This window comes from Populus alba, chromosome 15 (genome assembly GCF_005239225.2).
Source record: "Populus alba chromosome 15, ASM523922v2, whole genome shotgun sequence".
NCBI classification, from domain to species: domain Eukaryota; kingdom Viridiplantae; phylum Streptophyta; class Magnoliopsida; order Malpighiales; family Salicaceae; genus Populus; species Populus alba.
Window position 1 is genome coordinate 1399832 of NC_133298.1, and position 18061 is coordinate 1417892.

Here is an 18061-nt window from a genome sequence, read left to right on the forward strand (position 1 = left end):
TATAACTTTACAGAACAAACCCAAAAATTTTTTAAAATTCTTAATTTTTTGTAATATTTTTATGCAAAAAAATAACCGCTCCGCATCGCTGCTAGTCATGAAAAGCTTAACACATTTTTTTTTATTGTTTTAAAATCTAATGGTATTTAATACCAGATTGTATCTTTACAATATTAAAAATACAAACCAATATTATCAAATGCGTAAAAATTTTCAGAAAATACAGATTTTAAAAGAATTTTTGATTTTTTGATTTTTCAGCGGCCCAACCCGGCCTAATGTGGCTGCCTGACCAGCAAACCCAGCCCTGCGGTCACTGGCCCAAGCATGACACAGTTAGTCCATGCACGCGTAAATAAAATTTTACGCGGCATGACAGTGACGATGGTAATAAAATTACCTTCTGCGTGTTCACCTTCTTTAAAAAAAGCTTAAACGCAGCGAGTTTTTTTTTATTACAGTACGGTGGAAGGAATTGAACATACCTGTACTGGAGAGATTAAACGATGTGATCTGACTTCTTCTTCTGCTATCTACGATTCTTCTCCCCAATCCTCTTTCTTTTTTTCCTCTGTTCTGCTCTCGTCTTTCCTCTCTGTTGCTTGCTCTCCTTCTTATCTCCCTCACTGTACGTTGTCTTCCCTCTTTTGTTCTTTCGTATCTTCTTTCGTTTCTTTCTCCTGTCGCGTACGCCCCTCTCGTCTCAGTGCTGTGCAGTTGATGCATGAGAATGCAGCTTCTTCCCTGTTTTTAAAACAAGCTCTTCCCTGGTTTTCAATCTTTTCCTCTTTCTTTCTCAGTCCTTATCTGTCTCGTTCTTTTTCTCCTCTTGTCCCCCCTTCTCTCTGTTTTTTCCTTCTGTCGTGTCCCTCTGGTTTTCTTTCCCCCTCCTCTGTTCTTCTTTTTTTCCCCTTCTGTTGCCTTTTTCTACTGTCTCTTCTCCTCCTTCTTCTCTCCTCTTTCTGGTGCAGTATACTCCTCTGGCTTTTATAGCCCAGAGGATGCAGCTATTCCCTCTTGTTACAGGGATGGAGTAACGGCCGGCGTGCTCATGGGTACCCGTGAAACATTCCCCCTTGATTGAAGCAAATCGCGCCTTCACCGCTGCAAATCATTTCTCAGCCACTCGTGAACATGCATGCCTAAAGAACATTAAACAGTGTGAATAAAACAAACACTGTTTGCAGCTTTAAATGAGTATTTCCGATTTGGTCCTTGGATGTTAATGCATTTTGCTAATCAAGCCCCGGAAACATTTCTAATTAGATCCCGTTGATTTTAGTGTCTCTTTCCGGTTTGGTCTTGTTTTTGGATTGTCTCAATTAATCCTTAAATGCCATCAAACTTCAATAATATGCATTAAACCCCTGATTTGGCCAAATAAACGTTTCAAATTATAATGGATCTAGAAACTTTAAGTTTCATCCAATAAAGCCCTAAATTGACTTAAAAATCAATTTTTCTTGGAATCAAACCCTCTATAATTCAATTAAACCTTAGATAAAATTTAATTGAGTCTAGATAATCATTCTGATTTGAAATATTTTCAGAAAAATAGAAATTTTCTTGTCAATAGACTCTCATCAGCTAACGAATAAACTGTCAAATTTCAACCTTTTGTTTTTTAAATATCTTCAATCAATTTTTGGTTATTTTCAGTATTCAATAATCCTTTTCTCGCTCTCTATTATTTTTTTTTCTATTTTTGTATGGGAACCCAAAAATAGATAACAGATGCTTACGATATATATATAATGTAATATGATTTGAGCAGGGATTATAGATTGATGAAGTAATGGAATGAAGAATTATAGAGGGAATCTACAAATAGAGTGATGCTATGTGAATATCCATGCAGGCATTTCTGCACTTGCATCTGCAGATCTCTGCATAATTATCCATATTTCTTACTCACTGCAATGATGTTTAGTGTTCCTTCCCTTAAAACAGAAAGCGACCTCTGCCTATGAAGAAAAGAAAATGCAATTAATAAATTTATTCAACCTAAAAACTCTTTCGTTTATATCTAGCATCTCTTTCGTCCTTTTGCCCAACCCAATCTCCTTTAAACCGTTCAAAGAAAAGAAAGCAAACTCTCTCTTCTTTAAGAAAAAAAAAACTACTTTAAAAACAATATCTACCAAAAATAATTATACAAACTCTAAATTGTTTTTTCGTATCTACTTCCAATTGCTACCACGAATAGTTACTGGCACTCTGCACTTTTAGTGAACAGCAAGCTATTACTATGAATGCTGCTACCCATCTTGTCTTTATTTACCGAGTCATGTTCATTTCATTTGTGATGACATTGTAAATTTTTGTTCACAGTTGATGACAATAAAAGACATGGTTGGGTGTGAACACGTCAACTTGCCTGGTAATTACAAATGTATCAAACTATCCCTCCAAACAGTCCAGTCTAAGCCTGATAGCAAATAAAGAAGCCTCCTTGAGTTACTGTGAGTGTTTACATTTGCCATAAGTCACTCTCTGTCAATCTAAATATTAAGAAATTGTATGCCCAAAGATGAAAGAAGATGAGGATCTCTGTGTGATGCTAAAACAAGTTGAGTTTTTTAGATGAGAAGAAAGAAAAGAAAAATTTTTTTGTGATTTCCAAGAAAAAAAAAAATATGTAAACGATTGTATGATTGAGTCGAGTCGAGAAATTAACGGTTCTTTCATTTAGGGATTTTTTTAAACGAGAGAAGGGAAAAAGATTGAAGTGAAACTTACGAAAGATAATATTTAGTTTAAGTGAAAACTAAAGAATGTAGAAAACCATGCCAGCGATGAAGTATCCATGTCATGACATAACCATGGCAATATTACAAAGAAAGAATAAAAAATGAGCGCCATAAAATGGCCATTCTCTTACCCCATTTCATGCCAGGCTACATGTTGAAAGCTTCCAACTCTGCGCGAATCTCTCCATTTGTTTCAATGGCTCATCATACTTGATTGAAACCATGTAGCCCAGGACAACGACTAATTTCAAATAATTGACTTGGTTGAAGCAAAAAAGCATAACTAAATGAAACCCATCCAAGTTAGCATTCGATCAAAATTGATATCAACTAAAAACTTAAATAGTTCTATACAATTATTTAAATTTAAATGCGTACATTCAGATTGGTTGTATTTATTAAAATATTTTGAAAATTTTATAACTTTATGATTAAAATAAAAATTTAATATCTATTTTTATTTTTTATATACATATAGAACCTTTTCTTTTCTATAAAAATCTAATTTGTTACAAGTTTTATTCAACCTGAAAAATAATTAGAACAATAACAATAGTTTCTAAAAATAATTAATTCTATTTTTTATAGTTTTTTAAAATGTTTTTTATTATATTAAAATAATATTTTTTTATTTTTTAAAATTTATTTTAATAATAATATATTAAAATATTAAAAAAATTAATTTCTAATTTTCCGGCTGCCCAGAGCAGTAATGCTACGCACAAACTTGCTCAATGTTTTCAAACACCCTTTTTTTTTTTTTTTTTTACCTTCTTTAGAATGTCTGCATCTCAAGCAGCTCTCCTCTCACACACAGGTTTTTCCTGGAAAAATTATCAGGTCCAAGATGGGAGGCTCTAGACAGGAGAGGTGCCAAGAAGCAGAGCTTAATATGACAATCCATTAACGTAAGAAAAGCCAGCCTCCTCTGATGCTTCACATGTCAATCCGTTTATTCAACTGGAAAGGGTAAGCTGCCTTGTTTCTGATCTGCTATACATCTGGATAGATATATAGTACATAAATATATAACTATGATTCTTGTTTCAATTTCAAAGCGTACTTGATCGTATTCATGCAATTACTTTTCCATGACATTTGATGTGTCTATCAAGCCACCTTACAATGCTCATCACTCTCATTTTAATTGTTGATTTGGTACCATTGTCCTTGCATTGCTGCTATAACAGGCATGAAGCTCTTCTTGAAATCTTTTCGATGCGGAATTTTAATCAGGAACATCTTTTCTTGAGTTGCCTTCTAACATGGTACAGGCAAAGGATTCCGAGTTATACAAGCCAGTATTGATGGAGTCCTACACCTCACCAGTTGGGTTCTTGCAAAATTTTCAATGTACGTATTGAGTTGAATAGTTTTGAAAATGTTTTTAAGAAATACTATTGATGATTCCATTGTCCATGTATCAGGGGTTTCATATCCTGCAGTGGTTTTCTGGTTTGAATTGCTAGTAGTCGCATTGAGGTTCGAGAGTAGTCTTACACATCATCAGGTACATTTTCTCTGTTTTGAGGTTGCAGTATTGATAACACACCAATCCAAGGGTAAATGTGAGCTACAGATTCAAACCTTTCGGGAGTTCAGTGCTCAAACATCATATTCCGAGAAATGAAGTCAAAAGATCCTACTCACTGCATTGATGTTCAGTGTTCCTTCTCTAAAACAGAATGCGTTGCAGGAGCTTTAGAATTATAGGCAACACATCTTGCTCTGTACCTTCTTTTTGCTTGTAAAAAAACATTATGCAGCGATTCTTTTTCTTTTTCTTTTTTGATACCTCAACTACAATCCACTGCAGAAGTAATTTCTCATAAGAATATTTTCACTCAGCCGCTGAAAATGTGCAAAGCAGCAAAGCCTTTGCCTATCTAGCTAGAATCTCTTGAGAATGAAAAGATATTGGATAAACTCATTGTTTTATTCTTTGAGAGGATGACTATCGTTGATTAGGTTAAGATGCAAAATTCCACTGATGGAAGGCAGAAACTCATTAGCAGTAAATGGTACGTAGTCTCATATTCAAACCTTGGGGCGGGGATTTCGGTGCTCTAACCTCATATTGATATTCAGAATTCCTTCTTTAAGTGTCCAAAAAGCTATGTCTATTGTCTATAAGGGAAAGTAAAGGAGAATAGGCAACTAATTTAAAGTCTCTTTATTACTGTTTAGCGTCTCTTCATTCCTTCGTATTCAAGCCAAGTACCAAATTCTTACTTGTATATGTAACTATGGTTTGCAAAAGCTGGCCATGCAAGCTTTTCACTATCAGTTTTCAGATTTTTTTTTAGAGATATCCACTTTCACTTTTCGTCTTACAGAACAATTTCTTCAGGGTTCATCAAGAGAAACTAGTTTCCACTGCTGAGGAAAAGATACAATGCTTAAGCAATTGCCTGAAGAAGTCTTAAATTTGTGGAACAATTGGGAGATTCGAGGAATGGTTTTGCTTAGTCTCTTACTACAAACCATCCTCATCGTATTTGGTTCTCGACGTAAGACCATTGCCAGAAACTGGATCCGGATTCTTGTTTGGTCTGCATACCTATCAGCAGACATGGTTGCAACTGTTGCCCTAGGTAATCTAGCCAGGAGCCAAGGAGATTTATCAGGTGAAGAGAAGGCAAACAATTCCATCCAGGCATTTTGGGCACCTTTTCTACTCCTGCACCTTGGTGGTCCGGACACAATCACTGCATACTCGATTGAAGATAACGAGTTGTGGTTAAGGCACTTACTTGGTCTTGCAGTCCAAGTCGGAGTGGCTTTCTATGTCTTCTCACGATCTTGGCCTAGCGGTATCCTCGCATTCATAGCGATTCCAATGTTCATTGTTGGCATTGTAAAGTACATAGAGAGGACTTGGGTGCTCTGGTCTTCATGCTCCAAGAGTTTGAAAAACTCTAATCTCTTTGATTTTTGGCGTTCTTATCATCTGAAGAGAATAAAAGAAATTGGTCTACGAGCTCTGCAGGGAAACTATCTTCGTCAAGCTTATATTTTTTCTTATATATCCAGGTCTATGATGCAGGATCTTGTCCCTAGCCTTGTGGATCTAATGCTCAGCCAGTTGCTTATGTCCAAATATTCCGTTGGCGGTGCCTTCAAGGTGGTAGAGGTTGAGCTTGGATTGATATATGATATGCTTTATACTAAAGCGCCCCTGATTTACTCTCGTGCCGGAATCATTCTTCGCTCTATCAGCTTTCTGCTCACTTTCACCGCGTTTATTACCTTCCAAGTCAAGATTGAGAAGATTGCCTACTCAACGATCGACTTTACAATTACGTATTTATTGTTTGTTGCCGCTATTTTTCTCGAGTTTTATGCTTTTTTATGCCTTGTTTTCTCTGACTGGACAATGATCTGGTTGACTGATGAAGGAGGTAATGCCCTAACTAGTGCTCTTTATTCTCTGATAAGGAAGTTAACTACAAGCGAGAGGTGGTCGAGATCCATAGCACAGTATAACCTGATAAGCTCTTCCATTGAAAGCAAGCCACCTAAATGCTTGGAATTTCTGGGAATCGATGAAATGATGAGGCAGATGAATGTGAATCGGAAAGATATGAATGGTGGACTTCAGGATTTTATTTTCGGACACCTTCAAAAGAACTCTCTGACGATTAAGGAAGATTTCAATTTCATTGGTAAGAATTTCAGAAGAAAAATAATTGGTCAGAGAGGAGATGGCGTGCTGGAAAGAGAGGGACTGCTACAGGACTTGAAGTGGAGCACAACTGAAGTGGAATTCAGTCGAAGCATTCTTGTCTGGCATCTCGCAACAGAGATCTGTTACTGCGTTGATAAAGATGCAAACAATGTCCCCTCAGAGTATGAAACAAGCAGATGTCTATCTGAATACATGATGTATCTTTTGGTGATGAGACCAGATACGCTATCCCAAGGAATCGGTGATGAGGGATATCTACATTCCTTGCGAGACTTGGATAGCATCATAAGTAAGGAGGAAGCTCCCACTAAAAGCCCGGCGACAAGCAGGGAGGAAGTTGTAGATGCAATTCTGTTCTACTATGAATCATATGTTATTGATGATATACGCTTTCAATTTCGCTGGAAAGAAACCAAGTCAGCGGTAGCTGGTGGGGATAGGCTCGCCAAGCAATTGCGTTTGCTGGGATTTAAGAAGCGATGGGAGATAATCGAAGAAGTTTGGATGGAAATGCTTGCTTATGCAGCAGCTCATTGTCCATGGAAAGAACACGCTCAACAACTGAGAAGAGGTGGAGAGCTGCTCACCCATGTCTGCTTTCTCATGCTACATCTTGGTTTGAGCGAACAGTATGAATACAATTCATTCAAAGACTACAGTTCATTAAATGACTACATACGTGGTCATGATCTGGTATTGCCATGGGTAAGTCTACCAAAAACCTTTCTCAAGTACATTATCTCCATCGATTACCATATATTGATCTGTTTGTCTAAGAAAACTATGGAACAAATTATGAATATTAGATATTTGATTATGTTAACTGATGACTACTTTAATTCTTGACAACAATCTGAATGATGTTTCATCGCAATTTTCAACAAAAAATATAAAGGAGGAAGAAGAATATCGTGGGGCCATTGATAGATATCTGAGAGGTAATGCAGACATGTCACTGTTAAGTTCCAATGAGGTATGATGCCAATTTCCTTTCTCGCTATCCTTTTCCTTAAGTAAACTGTCGAATGGTCACTGCCTTTTTACTGTTTGGATTCTATGGCTATAGAATCAAACTTTATTCCTCTATTTTGAAGGAGGTGAAAGAACTGAAAAGGATGGTAGCAGATAAAGACGAAGAGCTTGAGCGTAAAGAGCGAGAGCTTGAGCACTTGAGGTCTTTTTTAGTTGCATCAACTCCATAGCATGGGATTCATGCTCTTTAAGGAGGTTCACCAGCATGCACAGACTGATGATCAAGGGATTATTCAATCTTTATCAAATAATAAGATGAGTTTAGTCTTCAAATAAGAGTACTATGTTGTATCCGTGGTCAGAAAAAACATGAGCAAAATACTAATTTATTAATATCATAATTGCTTCTGCAAATGAGAATTCTTTTTTTTTTTTTTTGGCCAGTTTAGCTTAGAATTCCTCGAGAAGGAATGTGGTGAACTGAGTATCTCGCTGCGTTTGGGTTTAAAGGCTCATTTTGTATTGATTTTTTTTATAAATTTAATCTCGTGATTCTAATTTTAATAACACTAGAGTTTTTTTTTTTTTTTTTAATTCTAATTTTTTTAGAACTTCTCGAGAAGGAATGTGGTCCGCCCATCATAGGCCACACCATATTTTTTCTAAAGTGTTTTTAATGAAGTAAGAAAAGCCTAAGATTCAGGTCTTTGACTTAAATCTTCAAGCAATCTTCAAGCTTGAAATCCTAAAACTTTCTTTAAATACTCTCTCTCCCTCTCCAGATCCCTTCAAATCCACTTATCCACCATAAACCCATTTCAAGAACCTCCCATAAATTAAAAGAAACCCAAATTTGAAGAAACCAAGTCGCATTTGAAATAGCGGTTTGAAGAAACCAAATTTAAGCACCTCTTATTGACGGTGCTTAATCGATCACTGAGGGAGGTAGACTTCATGACGGTGATCTGATGTGGGTAACAGCAGTGGTTGTTCACTGTCTTCCTCCATCTGCACCTCTTATTGCCACTATTTTTGGTGGGTTTTAACGCTGGTCGTGATGCCGAGGCTTCAGAATTGTGGTGGCTGTGCTTTTTTTTTTTTCAGGGTGATTGAGCACGAAAGATGAGGGGAAGAGAAGGGATTTTTCTTTTTGAATGAAGGTTTTTTCTTTTTTTCCCTAAAAAATAATCTTGAGAGGCGTTGTTTGTCATGTTCTCAAGCCATCATGAGCTATCGATCAAAATTGATATCAACTAAAAACTTATATAGTTCTATACAATTATTTAAATTTAAATTCGTACATTCATATTGGTTGTACTTATTAAAATATTTTGAAAATTTTATTAACTTTATGATTAAAATAAAAATTTAATATCTATTTTTATTTTTTATATACATATAGAACCTTTTCTTTTCTATAAAAATCTTACATATAGTCATATAGTTTTTAAAAATAATTAATTATATTTTTTATAGTTTTTAAAAAATTTTATTATTATATTAAAATAATTTTTTTATTTTTAAAATTTATTTTTAATAATAATATATTAAAATATTAAAAAAATTAATTTCTAATTTTCCGCCCAGAGCAGTAATGCTACGCACAAACTTGCTCAATGTTTTCAAATACTATTGATGGTTGAACCAGATTCCATTGTCCATGTATCAGGGGCTTCATATCCTGCATTAGTTTTCTGGTTTGAATTGCCAGTTGGCAGTAGTCGCATTGAGGTTCGAGAGTAGTCTCAACACATCATCAGGTACATTTTCTCTATTTTGAGGTTGCAGTATTGATAACACACCAATCCAGGGGTAAATGTGAGCTTCAGATTCAAACCTTTCGGGAGTTCAGTGCTCAAACATCATATTCTCATAAATGAAGTCAAGAGATACGACTCATCACTGCATTGATGTTCTAAGACAGAATGCGGACTCTGTGTATGAAGAAAAGAAAATGCAATTAATTTAAAGTTTATTAGTCCTTGCAATCTGCATTCTTTATTATTTAGCATCTCTTCTTTGTTTTGTGCCCAACCCCAATGCCCCTTTAAGTGTTCAAGAAAAGGAAACCAAACTCTGTCCACCGAGAAAATAAAAATAAAACTAATTTAAATCTTTTATTCCTTGCAAGCTGAATATCTCTTTAATATTTAGCATCTCTTGCTTGCTCTGTATCAAAGCAACCTAATTTTAAGATTTTTAGTCACATATGTTGATTTGCAAAAGCTGATTGCAGGAGCTTTAGAATTATAGGCAACACATCTTGATCTGTACCTTCTTTTTGCTTGAAACAACATTATGCAGCGATTCTTTTTTTTTTTTTTCTTTTTTGATACCTCAACTACAATCCACTGCAGAAGTAATTTCTCATAAGAATATTTTCACTCACCCGCTGAAAATGTGCAAAGCAGCAAAGCCTTTGCCTATCTAGCTAGAATCTCTTGAGAATGAAAAGATATTGGATAAACTCATTGTTTTATTCATTGAGAGGATGACTATCGTTGATTAGGTTAAGATGCAAAATTCCACTGATGGAAGGCAGAAACTCATTAGCAGTAAATGGTACGTAGTCTCATATTCAAACCTTGGGCCGGGGATTTCGGTGCTCTAACCTCATATTGATATTCAGAATTCCTTCTTTAAGTGTCCAGAAAGCTATGTCTATTGTCTATAAGGGAAAGAAAAGGAGAATAGGCAACTAATTTAAAGTCTCTTTATTACTATTTAGCATCTCTTCATTGCTTTGTACCCAAGCCAAGTACCAAATTCTTACTTGTATATGTAACTATGGTGTGCAAAAGCTGGCCATGCAAGCTTTTCACTATCCGTTTTCAGATATTTTTTTAGAGATATCCACTTTCACTTTTCATCTTACAGAACAATTTCTTCAGGGTTCATCGAGAGAAACTTGTTTCCACTGCAGAGGAAAAGATACAATGCTTAAGCAATTGCCTGAAGAAGTCTTAAATTTGTGGAACAATTGGGAGATTCGAGGAATGGTTTTGCTTAGTCTCTTACACCTCACCAGGTGGGTTCTTGCAAAATTTTCAATGTACCTATTACATTGATATTCAGAATTCCTTCTTTGAGTGTCCAGAAAGCAATGCCTATTATCTATCAAAGAAAAAGAAAAGAGGGGGGAAAGCGACTAGTTTAAAGTGTCTTCATTCTTGCAGCATCTCTTTATTACTATTGAGCATCTCTTCGTTGCTTTGTACCCATGGTAGGTACCAAATTCTTACTTGTACATGTAACTATGGTTTGCAAAAGCTGGTAATGCAAACTTTGAGTTAAAGGAGATATATCCCAGAAATCACTTCTATTTATTAATTTGTAATGCATCCCATACCTTTTCTTTGCTTGCTGGAACAACAATATGCAGCAACTCCTATTTTATGATACATTACCCAAAATCTACAGCAGAATTCTTTTCTCATAAGAGTCTTTTCGCTATTCATTTTAAGAGATTTTTTCAAAGATATCCACATTTTCTTTTCCATCTTACAAAACATTTTTTTCAAGGGTTTATTGAGAGAAGTAGTTTCCACTGTTGAGGAAAAGATGACAATGCTTAAAAATTTGCCTGAAGAAGTCTTAAATTTATGGAACAATTGGGAGATTCGAGGAATGGTTTTGCTTAGTCTCTTACTACAAACCATCCTCATCATATTTGGGTCTCGGCGAAAGACCAATGCCAGAAGCTGGATCAGGATTCTCGTTTGGTCTGCATATCTATCAGCAGACGTGGTGGCAACTGTTGCACTGGGTAATCTAGCCAAGAACCAAGGAGATTCATCAGGTGACGTTTCAGAGAAAGCAAACAATTCCATCCAGGCATTTTGGGCACCTTTTCTACTCCTGCACCTTGGTGGCCCGGACACAATCACTGCATACTCGATTGAAGATAACGAGTTGTGGTCAAGGCATTTACTTGGTCTTGTAGTCCAAGTAGGAGTGGCTTTTTATGTCTTCTCAAGGTCTTGGGGTAGCGGTATCCTCTCATTCATAGCCATCCCAATGTTCATTGTTGGCATTGAAAAGTATGCAGAGAGGACTTGGGTGCTCTGGTCTTCATGCTCCAAGAGTTTGAAAAAATCTTCTCTCTCAGATTTTTGGGATTCTTATAGTCGTGCAAGAATATCAGAAACTCCTCCACAAGTCCTCCAGGAAAATTATCTTCTCCAAGCTCATGTTTTTTATTATATATCCAAGTTTATGATGCAGGATCTTGTCCCTAACATTCTTTCACTAATAAGTAGTCGGGAGCTGATTTCCAAGAATAAAGCAGACGGTGCCTTCAAGGTGGTAGAGGCTGAGCTTGGATTGATATATGATATGCTTTATACTAAAGCGCCTCTGATTTACTCCCGTGCCGGAATCATTCTTCGCTGTATCACCTCTCTCCTCTCTGTGACTGCATTTATTACCTTCCAGGTCAAGATTGACAAGCATGCCTACTCAACGACCGACATTGCAATTACGTATTTATTGTTTGCGGCCGCTGTTTTTCTCGAGTTTTATGCTTTTTTATGCCTTGTTTTGTCTGACTGGACACTGATTTGGTTGATTAATGAAGGAGGGAACGCCCTGACTGGTGCAATTTATTTTTTGATAAGGAACTTAACTAGAAGCCAGAGGTGGTCGAGATCCATATCACAATATAACCTGATAAGCTCTTCTTTTGAAAGCGAGCAACCTAAATGCTTGGAATTGCTGGGAATCGATGAAAAGATGAGGCAGATGCATGTGAATCGGAAATATTTGAATGTTGAACTACAACGTCTTATTTTCAGACATCTTCAAAAGAAATCTGAGAAGATGAAGGAAGATTTGAATTTCTTTGATAAGAATCTCAGAAGTAAAATAATTGGTCAGAGGGGAGATGGTGTGCTAGAAAGAGAGGGACTGTTACGGGACTTCAAGTGGTGCACGACTGATATAGAATTCAGTCGGAGCATTCTTGTCTGGCATCTCGCAGCAGATATTTGTTATCGTGCTGATAAAGATGCCTCCATAGAATATGAAAGAAGCAGATGCCTATCTGAATACATGATGTATCTTTTGGTGATAAGACCAAATATGCTCTCTAAAGGATTCGGTGATGAGGGATGTCTACATGATACCTTGCGAGACTTGCGGCGTTATAATGATGTTGTTGCTTTTATTCTGCGCAACAGTGAATCACTTGGTTATGATGATATAGATCAGTTTCAACGTCGCTGGAAAACAGAAAAGTCAGTGTTACGTGGTGTGGAAAGGCTCGTCAGGCAATTGCTTTTTTTGGGACCTGAGAAGCGATGGGAGATGGTAAATGAAGTTTGGATAGAAATGGTTGCTTATGCAGCAGCTCACTGTCCATGGAAAGAACATACTCATCAACTGAGAACAGGTGGAGAGTTACTCACTCATGTCTCCCTTCTCATGCTACATCTTGGCTTGAGCGCACAGTACGAATTTAATGAATCAGACTATTTTTCTCATTTGACAGAGGTATGAATATCAAAAATCCTTCTCAAGTACGTAGATAGATCTGCATTTTTCTAGGCATCAGAATAAAATAATTAATCATATTATTTCAATTTATATATGTTTGTTATATTCATTATTTTTTAAATTCCATTTGAATGTTTTCATTTCTTTTTCTTCATTTTATTAATAAAGTGATTTTAATTGGATGTCATTTAATTTAAAACGGTTGGATGGTGGTTAAGAGGTTATACTAATTCTATGTTTTCGGCCAAACTCTACTTGTCATATGCTGCCAAATCAAATTTCTACTTCAAATTAAATTAAATCAATCCCGGTATATACGAGCTTTAATTCTTGAGAAATAAAAGAAACTAATACATCATCTCAATAGCTTACTAAATACCATGTGTTATTCTGTAATTACAGTAAAGTGTTCTTGTGATATTAATTACAGCTCAAATATTCATTATCAATATTGATGCCTTTGTGTCTAGGAAGAATTTGGAATAAATTATTAATATTATATATTTGCTCTTCTTAACTGATGACTTCTTGAATTTCTGTCAATAAATTAAATGATGTTTCACCGCAATCCTCAACAAAAACAAAAAGGAGGAGCGACAAGAATATGAGCAGGCTAGAGGCAAATATTTGGAAGGTATTGCAGACAAGTCAGGGTCCAGTCTCGAAGAGGTCTGTTCCACTTCCATCTCAATACTTTTAAAACCTTTCAATTTTACCCTATAGTTTTTTTAAAATAGTTTCCATTTTTCCCCTTTTTTTTTAAATAACTATCAAAACTTTCAATTTTCCTTATATTTCTCTTTTATTTCCTCTCAGATTCCCATATATGTTATTATATGTCATAAAAACACTTGAAAACATTCCCAAAAAAGAAAAATTCAAAAACCAATTTTAAACAACAAGCTTTTTAACAATTAGGGTAACATTGGTAATTTAAAAACTAGAGGGATAATATTGAGAAAGTTTAAGCTATAGGAGTATAAGCATAACATTAATTAATCTATAGATACAAAAATAAATTTTACCAAATAATATTTTTGTATATCATATATGTTATTCAATATGTTTATTAATTAGAGGCGCCGTGCTTGCGGATGACAATAAATTACCATCGAATCTCTGATTTTTAGTTTTCCATACTTATCTTTATTGGATAAAGATTTATATGATTCTGAATTATCAAACATTAAATATCATCAAGATTATAAATCTAAGGATGAAATTAAAATAAATTAAAATTTAATAAAAAGATGAGGGATTAAAATTAGAAAATAAAAATATTGATGGTCAAACCTTAAATATCATCAAATATTGAATTGAAGGTCATAATTAAAAAGAAAAATCAAATTCACAAAAGAATAAAAAATAAAAGAATACCACTTTCAAATGAACTTGATGATGATGGATGAGATTTTGTTTTTAAATGACTAAAGCCAACCAGATACAACTATAAAAACTAGTGACATGGATCATAAGGTCGGATCACAACATAAATGACAAATTCAAAAAAATAACAATGCAAAATCCCCAACCAACCAAAATAATTAGAGATAAACTTGAAAAAAATATTAAAAAAGGAAGTGGTTTAAAAAATATTGACTTGAAAAGAAAGATAACCAAATTTGACATAAAAAGAAAATAAAAGCAAATTATACAGGATGGAATTAAAAAATAATTTCAATAAAAAAATAGTAAGAACAGCTAAAAATAACAATAAAAAAAGTGAGAACTATATTTGATACAAAAATAAAATGTCAAGGGATACAATTCAAAGACAAATTAATTCAATCAAGGATTCAAGATCAAATACACCACAATTAAAAGAATGAATACCAAATCCAATACAAAAAATCAAGTATAAAGGGATGAAATAAAAAAATTAATTCAATAAATAATTCAAGACCAAATACATTGCAATTAAAAGAATGATAACCAAATTTTATATAAAAATAGAGTGCCAAGGGATAAAATTTAAAAATAAATAGTTCAAGATCAAATACATTGTAATCAAAAGAATGAGGACCTAATTTAACTTAACAAATAAATAGTCATACTTTCTTCTTCTTTTATTTTTGCAATGGTTAGCATAGTTTTCTAAGAGGAGAGAGAAGAGAGGGAGGGAGGGAAAAACTCATGGTTGGTGTTCCTCCGTGTCACGACTACGAACATGCGCCTCACTAACATGACAGGGTTCATAAGGTGCACCAAACACTTCCCTAAAAAGCGGGATTTAGTGCAATTTAGACGTCACATGTACCTCCCAAAAAATACCATCATACACCAACCACCTTTAAATTTAAATAATAATTTATGCATATTAAAATACTTAAACACCCTTGACTCCACTTAAAAAATACAACAAAACCATATTAAAAAGATAAAAAGACAAAAACACCCTCACTATTTTTTTTTTAATTTTTTCAAAGTCATGGGGTTATGTTGTAATTTTACTGTTTTAAAAAAATAAAAAAGACTAAGAAGGCCTTGTGCCAATGTTATAGGATATGAATGTAACCACATTATTTTTGTTTTGCAAAAGACAAAAGACACCCTTTTCCAAAGCATAATTTTTCTTGCTTTTAAGTGCAAATGAGTTATGACACTGTAGTAAAAAAAAAAAAAACATGTCCGGATCATTTTGTTCTTGATAAATTTTATAATGATTAATGCATCCTTTAGTAAAGATAATTGCACCTCTAATTACAATTACAAGCATAACCATTTTTTTAATAAAGGTAAAAGAGTAAAAACAATGTGTCTAGAAGCACAATCATGAATCACTGGTATTTTTTAGTATTTTTTGTTTTGAAATATTATCCTACGAGGTTTTCTCCCTTTTTTTCAAAGGAAAGGAAAAATTTAAGACTAGTCAATTTTCCATGCTTTACACTTTGCCACTATTTCTCTTCCGCTAAATTCAATGTCCAAGGCCTTTAATAGTCTGTCGACTAACTAATTAAATGAATTTTGACTAAATTCAATTCAATTTAAGACTACCTTGTTTATTTTTATATTTTAAAAGTATTTAAAAAAAATTATTTCAAATATTTTTTTTAAATATGCTTATATTAAAAATAATTTTAAAAAAATAAAAAATATATATTATTTTAATATATTTTCAAACAAAAAAAAATTAAAAAACCAATTATTATAACATTTTCAAACACCCCCAACAAGATTGCACTTAATTTGCATACTTCAACAATGCATGCATATAAAACAAGATTGTAAGTGGCAAGTTTTAATCAATTAATATCAGGAAATTAGTCAGATTACCTATATTTATTGAAACGAGAAATTAAATTGAAATTCATGAGACTCCTAATTTCTATTTTTAAATAAGAATAATTTGCATTGATTAATAAAAAAATTGTTAATTACTCATGTCGAGTTAACAATTTTGCTATTTTGAAGGAGTTGAAAGAACTTAAAAAGATCGTAGCAGATGCAAAGCGAGAGCTTGAGCATAAAAATCAAGAGCTTGAGCAATTGAGATCTTCTTTAACTGCATCAACTCCACATCAAGGAATTGATTAACTTTCAAGAAGTTTGCCAGCACAAACTGATGGTCAAGGGACTGGTCAACCACCATCAAATAATGAGATCATTTTAAGCATGGAATAAAGAGTACTAACTTTTGTTATGTTGTGTTCATATATAATTATTTAAGTGAATTAACTTATATAAGTTTTTATTGGCAACAGTACTGTCGGGCTTTATTTTGCATGGATGTATTGAAAAAATTGCATTGATGGCCATCTTGTTACAGAGTCGATTCTTGTCTTGTTACTATTAATGGAAGAGTCATAACATCATCAAGTGTTTATGATGATTCATTCAGCTTTTTAGACTAGTTCATGTACTTATTTAAAAATTAAGAAGTTTCTATGAATTCATAAAATTATGATATTTAATATATCAATTTAAGAACATGTAAACAGAGATCCATATGTTTTTATAAGGATTTTTTTGGAGAATAGAAAATGCAGTGGTGAATATATCATTAAGGATGACTATCGTTGAATAGGTTATCTATCCAAATTTCTGAAATTTTTCTGTGTTTTGAAGATGCAAAATTCCACTAGTGCAAGGCAGAAACTTATTAGTAGTAAATTGGAAGTTTAGTGCTTAAAACATCATATTGACATTCAGAATTCCTTCTTTGAGTGTCCATAAAGCAATGTCTATTGTCTATCAAGAAAAGAGAGGGGGGGAAAGCAACTAGTTTAAAGTCTTTTCTTCTTGCAGCATCTCTTTATTACTATTTAGCATCTCTTCGTAGCCATGACAGGTACCAAATTCTTACTTGTTCATGTAACTATGGTTTGCAAAAGTTGGTAATGCAAGCTTTAAGTTAAAGGTACCAGCAGAGGCCTTAAGTTAAAGGGCGCCATAAATATCTTCTTGTTGGCAAGTAGACAGGCTGGGAGCAGTGCAAGGACAATATGAGTAAAGGCTTTCAAAGGAGGGTGAGAGAGAGACTTTGTCCAGTTAGGGGTGCTTCGAATGGACGCTGGGTTTTAACGCTGGTCGTGGTGCCGAGGCTTCAGAATTGTGTGGCTGTGTTTTTTTTTTTTTTTTTTTCAGGGTGATTGAGCACGAAAGATAGGGATTTTTCTTTTTGAATGAAGGTTTTTTTTTCCCCTAAAAAATAATCTTGAGAGGAATTGAACGCTGTTTTTCATGTGCTCAAGCCATCATGAGCTATCGATCAAAATTGATATCAACTAAAAACTTATATAGTTCTATACAATTATTTAAATTTAAATGCGTACATTCAGATTGGTTGTATTTATTAAAATATTTTGAAAAATTTATTAACTTTATGATTAAAATAAAAATTTAATATCTATTTTATTTTTATATACACATAGAACCTTTTCTTTTCTATAAAAATCTAATTTGTTACAAGTTTTATTCAACCTGAAAAATAATTAGAACAATAACATATAGTTTCTAAAAATAATTAATTCTATTTTTTATAGTTTTTTTAAATGTTTTTATTATATTAAAATAAAATTTTTAAAATTTATTTTTAATAATAATATATTAAAATATTAAAAAAATTAATTTCTAATTTTCCGCCCAGAGCAGTAATGCTACGCACAAACTTGCTCAATGTTTTCAAATACTATTGATGGTTGAACCAGATTCCATT

General features: G+C 33.8%; 2 protein-coding genes across 2 annotated transcripts; both read left to right on the forward strand.

Moving 5' to 3' along the window:
• The first annotated feature begins 5050 nt into the window (after nucleotides 1–5050).
• On the forward strand, nucleotides 5051–7962 carry LOC118028379 (uncharacterized). The gene is made up of 3 exons (XM_035031949.2): nucleotides 5051–7143; nucleotides 7334–7411; nucleotides 7533–7962. Exons 1-3 carry the CDS (start codon nucleotides 5146–5148, stop codon nucleotides 7638–7640), a joined length of 2184 nt encoding a protein of 727 aa, XP_034887840.1. The 5' UTR covers nucleotides 5051–5145; the 3' UTR covers nucleotides 7641–7962.
• Nucleotides 7963–10946: 2984 nt separating this feature from the next.
• On the forward strand, nucleotides 10947–16701 carry LOC118028378 (uncharacterized). The gene is made up of 3 exons (XM_035031947.2): nucleotides 10947–12900; nucleotides 13492–13572; nucleotides 16318–16701. The coding sequence occupies exons 1-3, from the start codon at nucleotides 10972–10974 to the stop codon at nucleotides 16438–16440; spliced, it is 2133 nt and encodes a 710-aa protein (XP_034887838.1). The 5' UTR covers nucleotides 10947–10971; the 3' UTR covers nucleotides 16441–16701.
• The last annotated feature ends 1360 nt before the right edge of the window (nucleotides 16702–18061 follow it).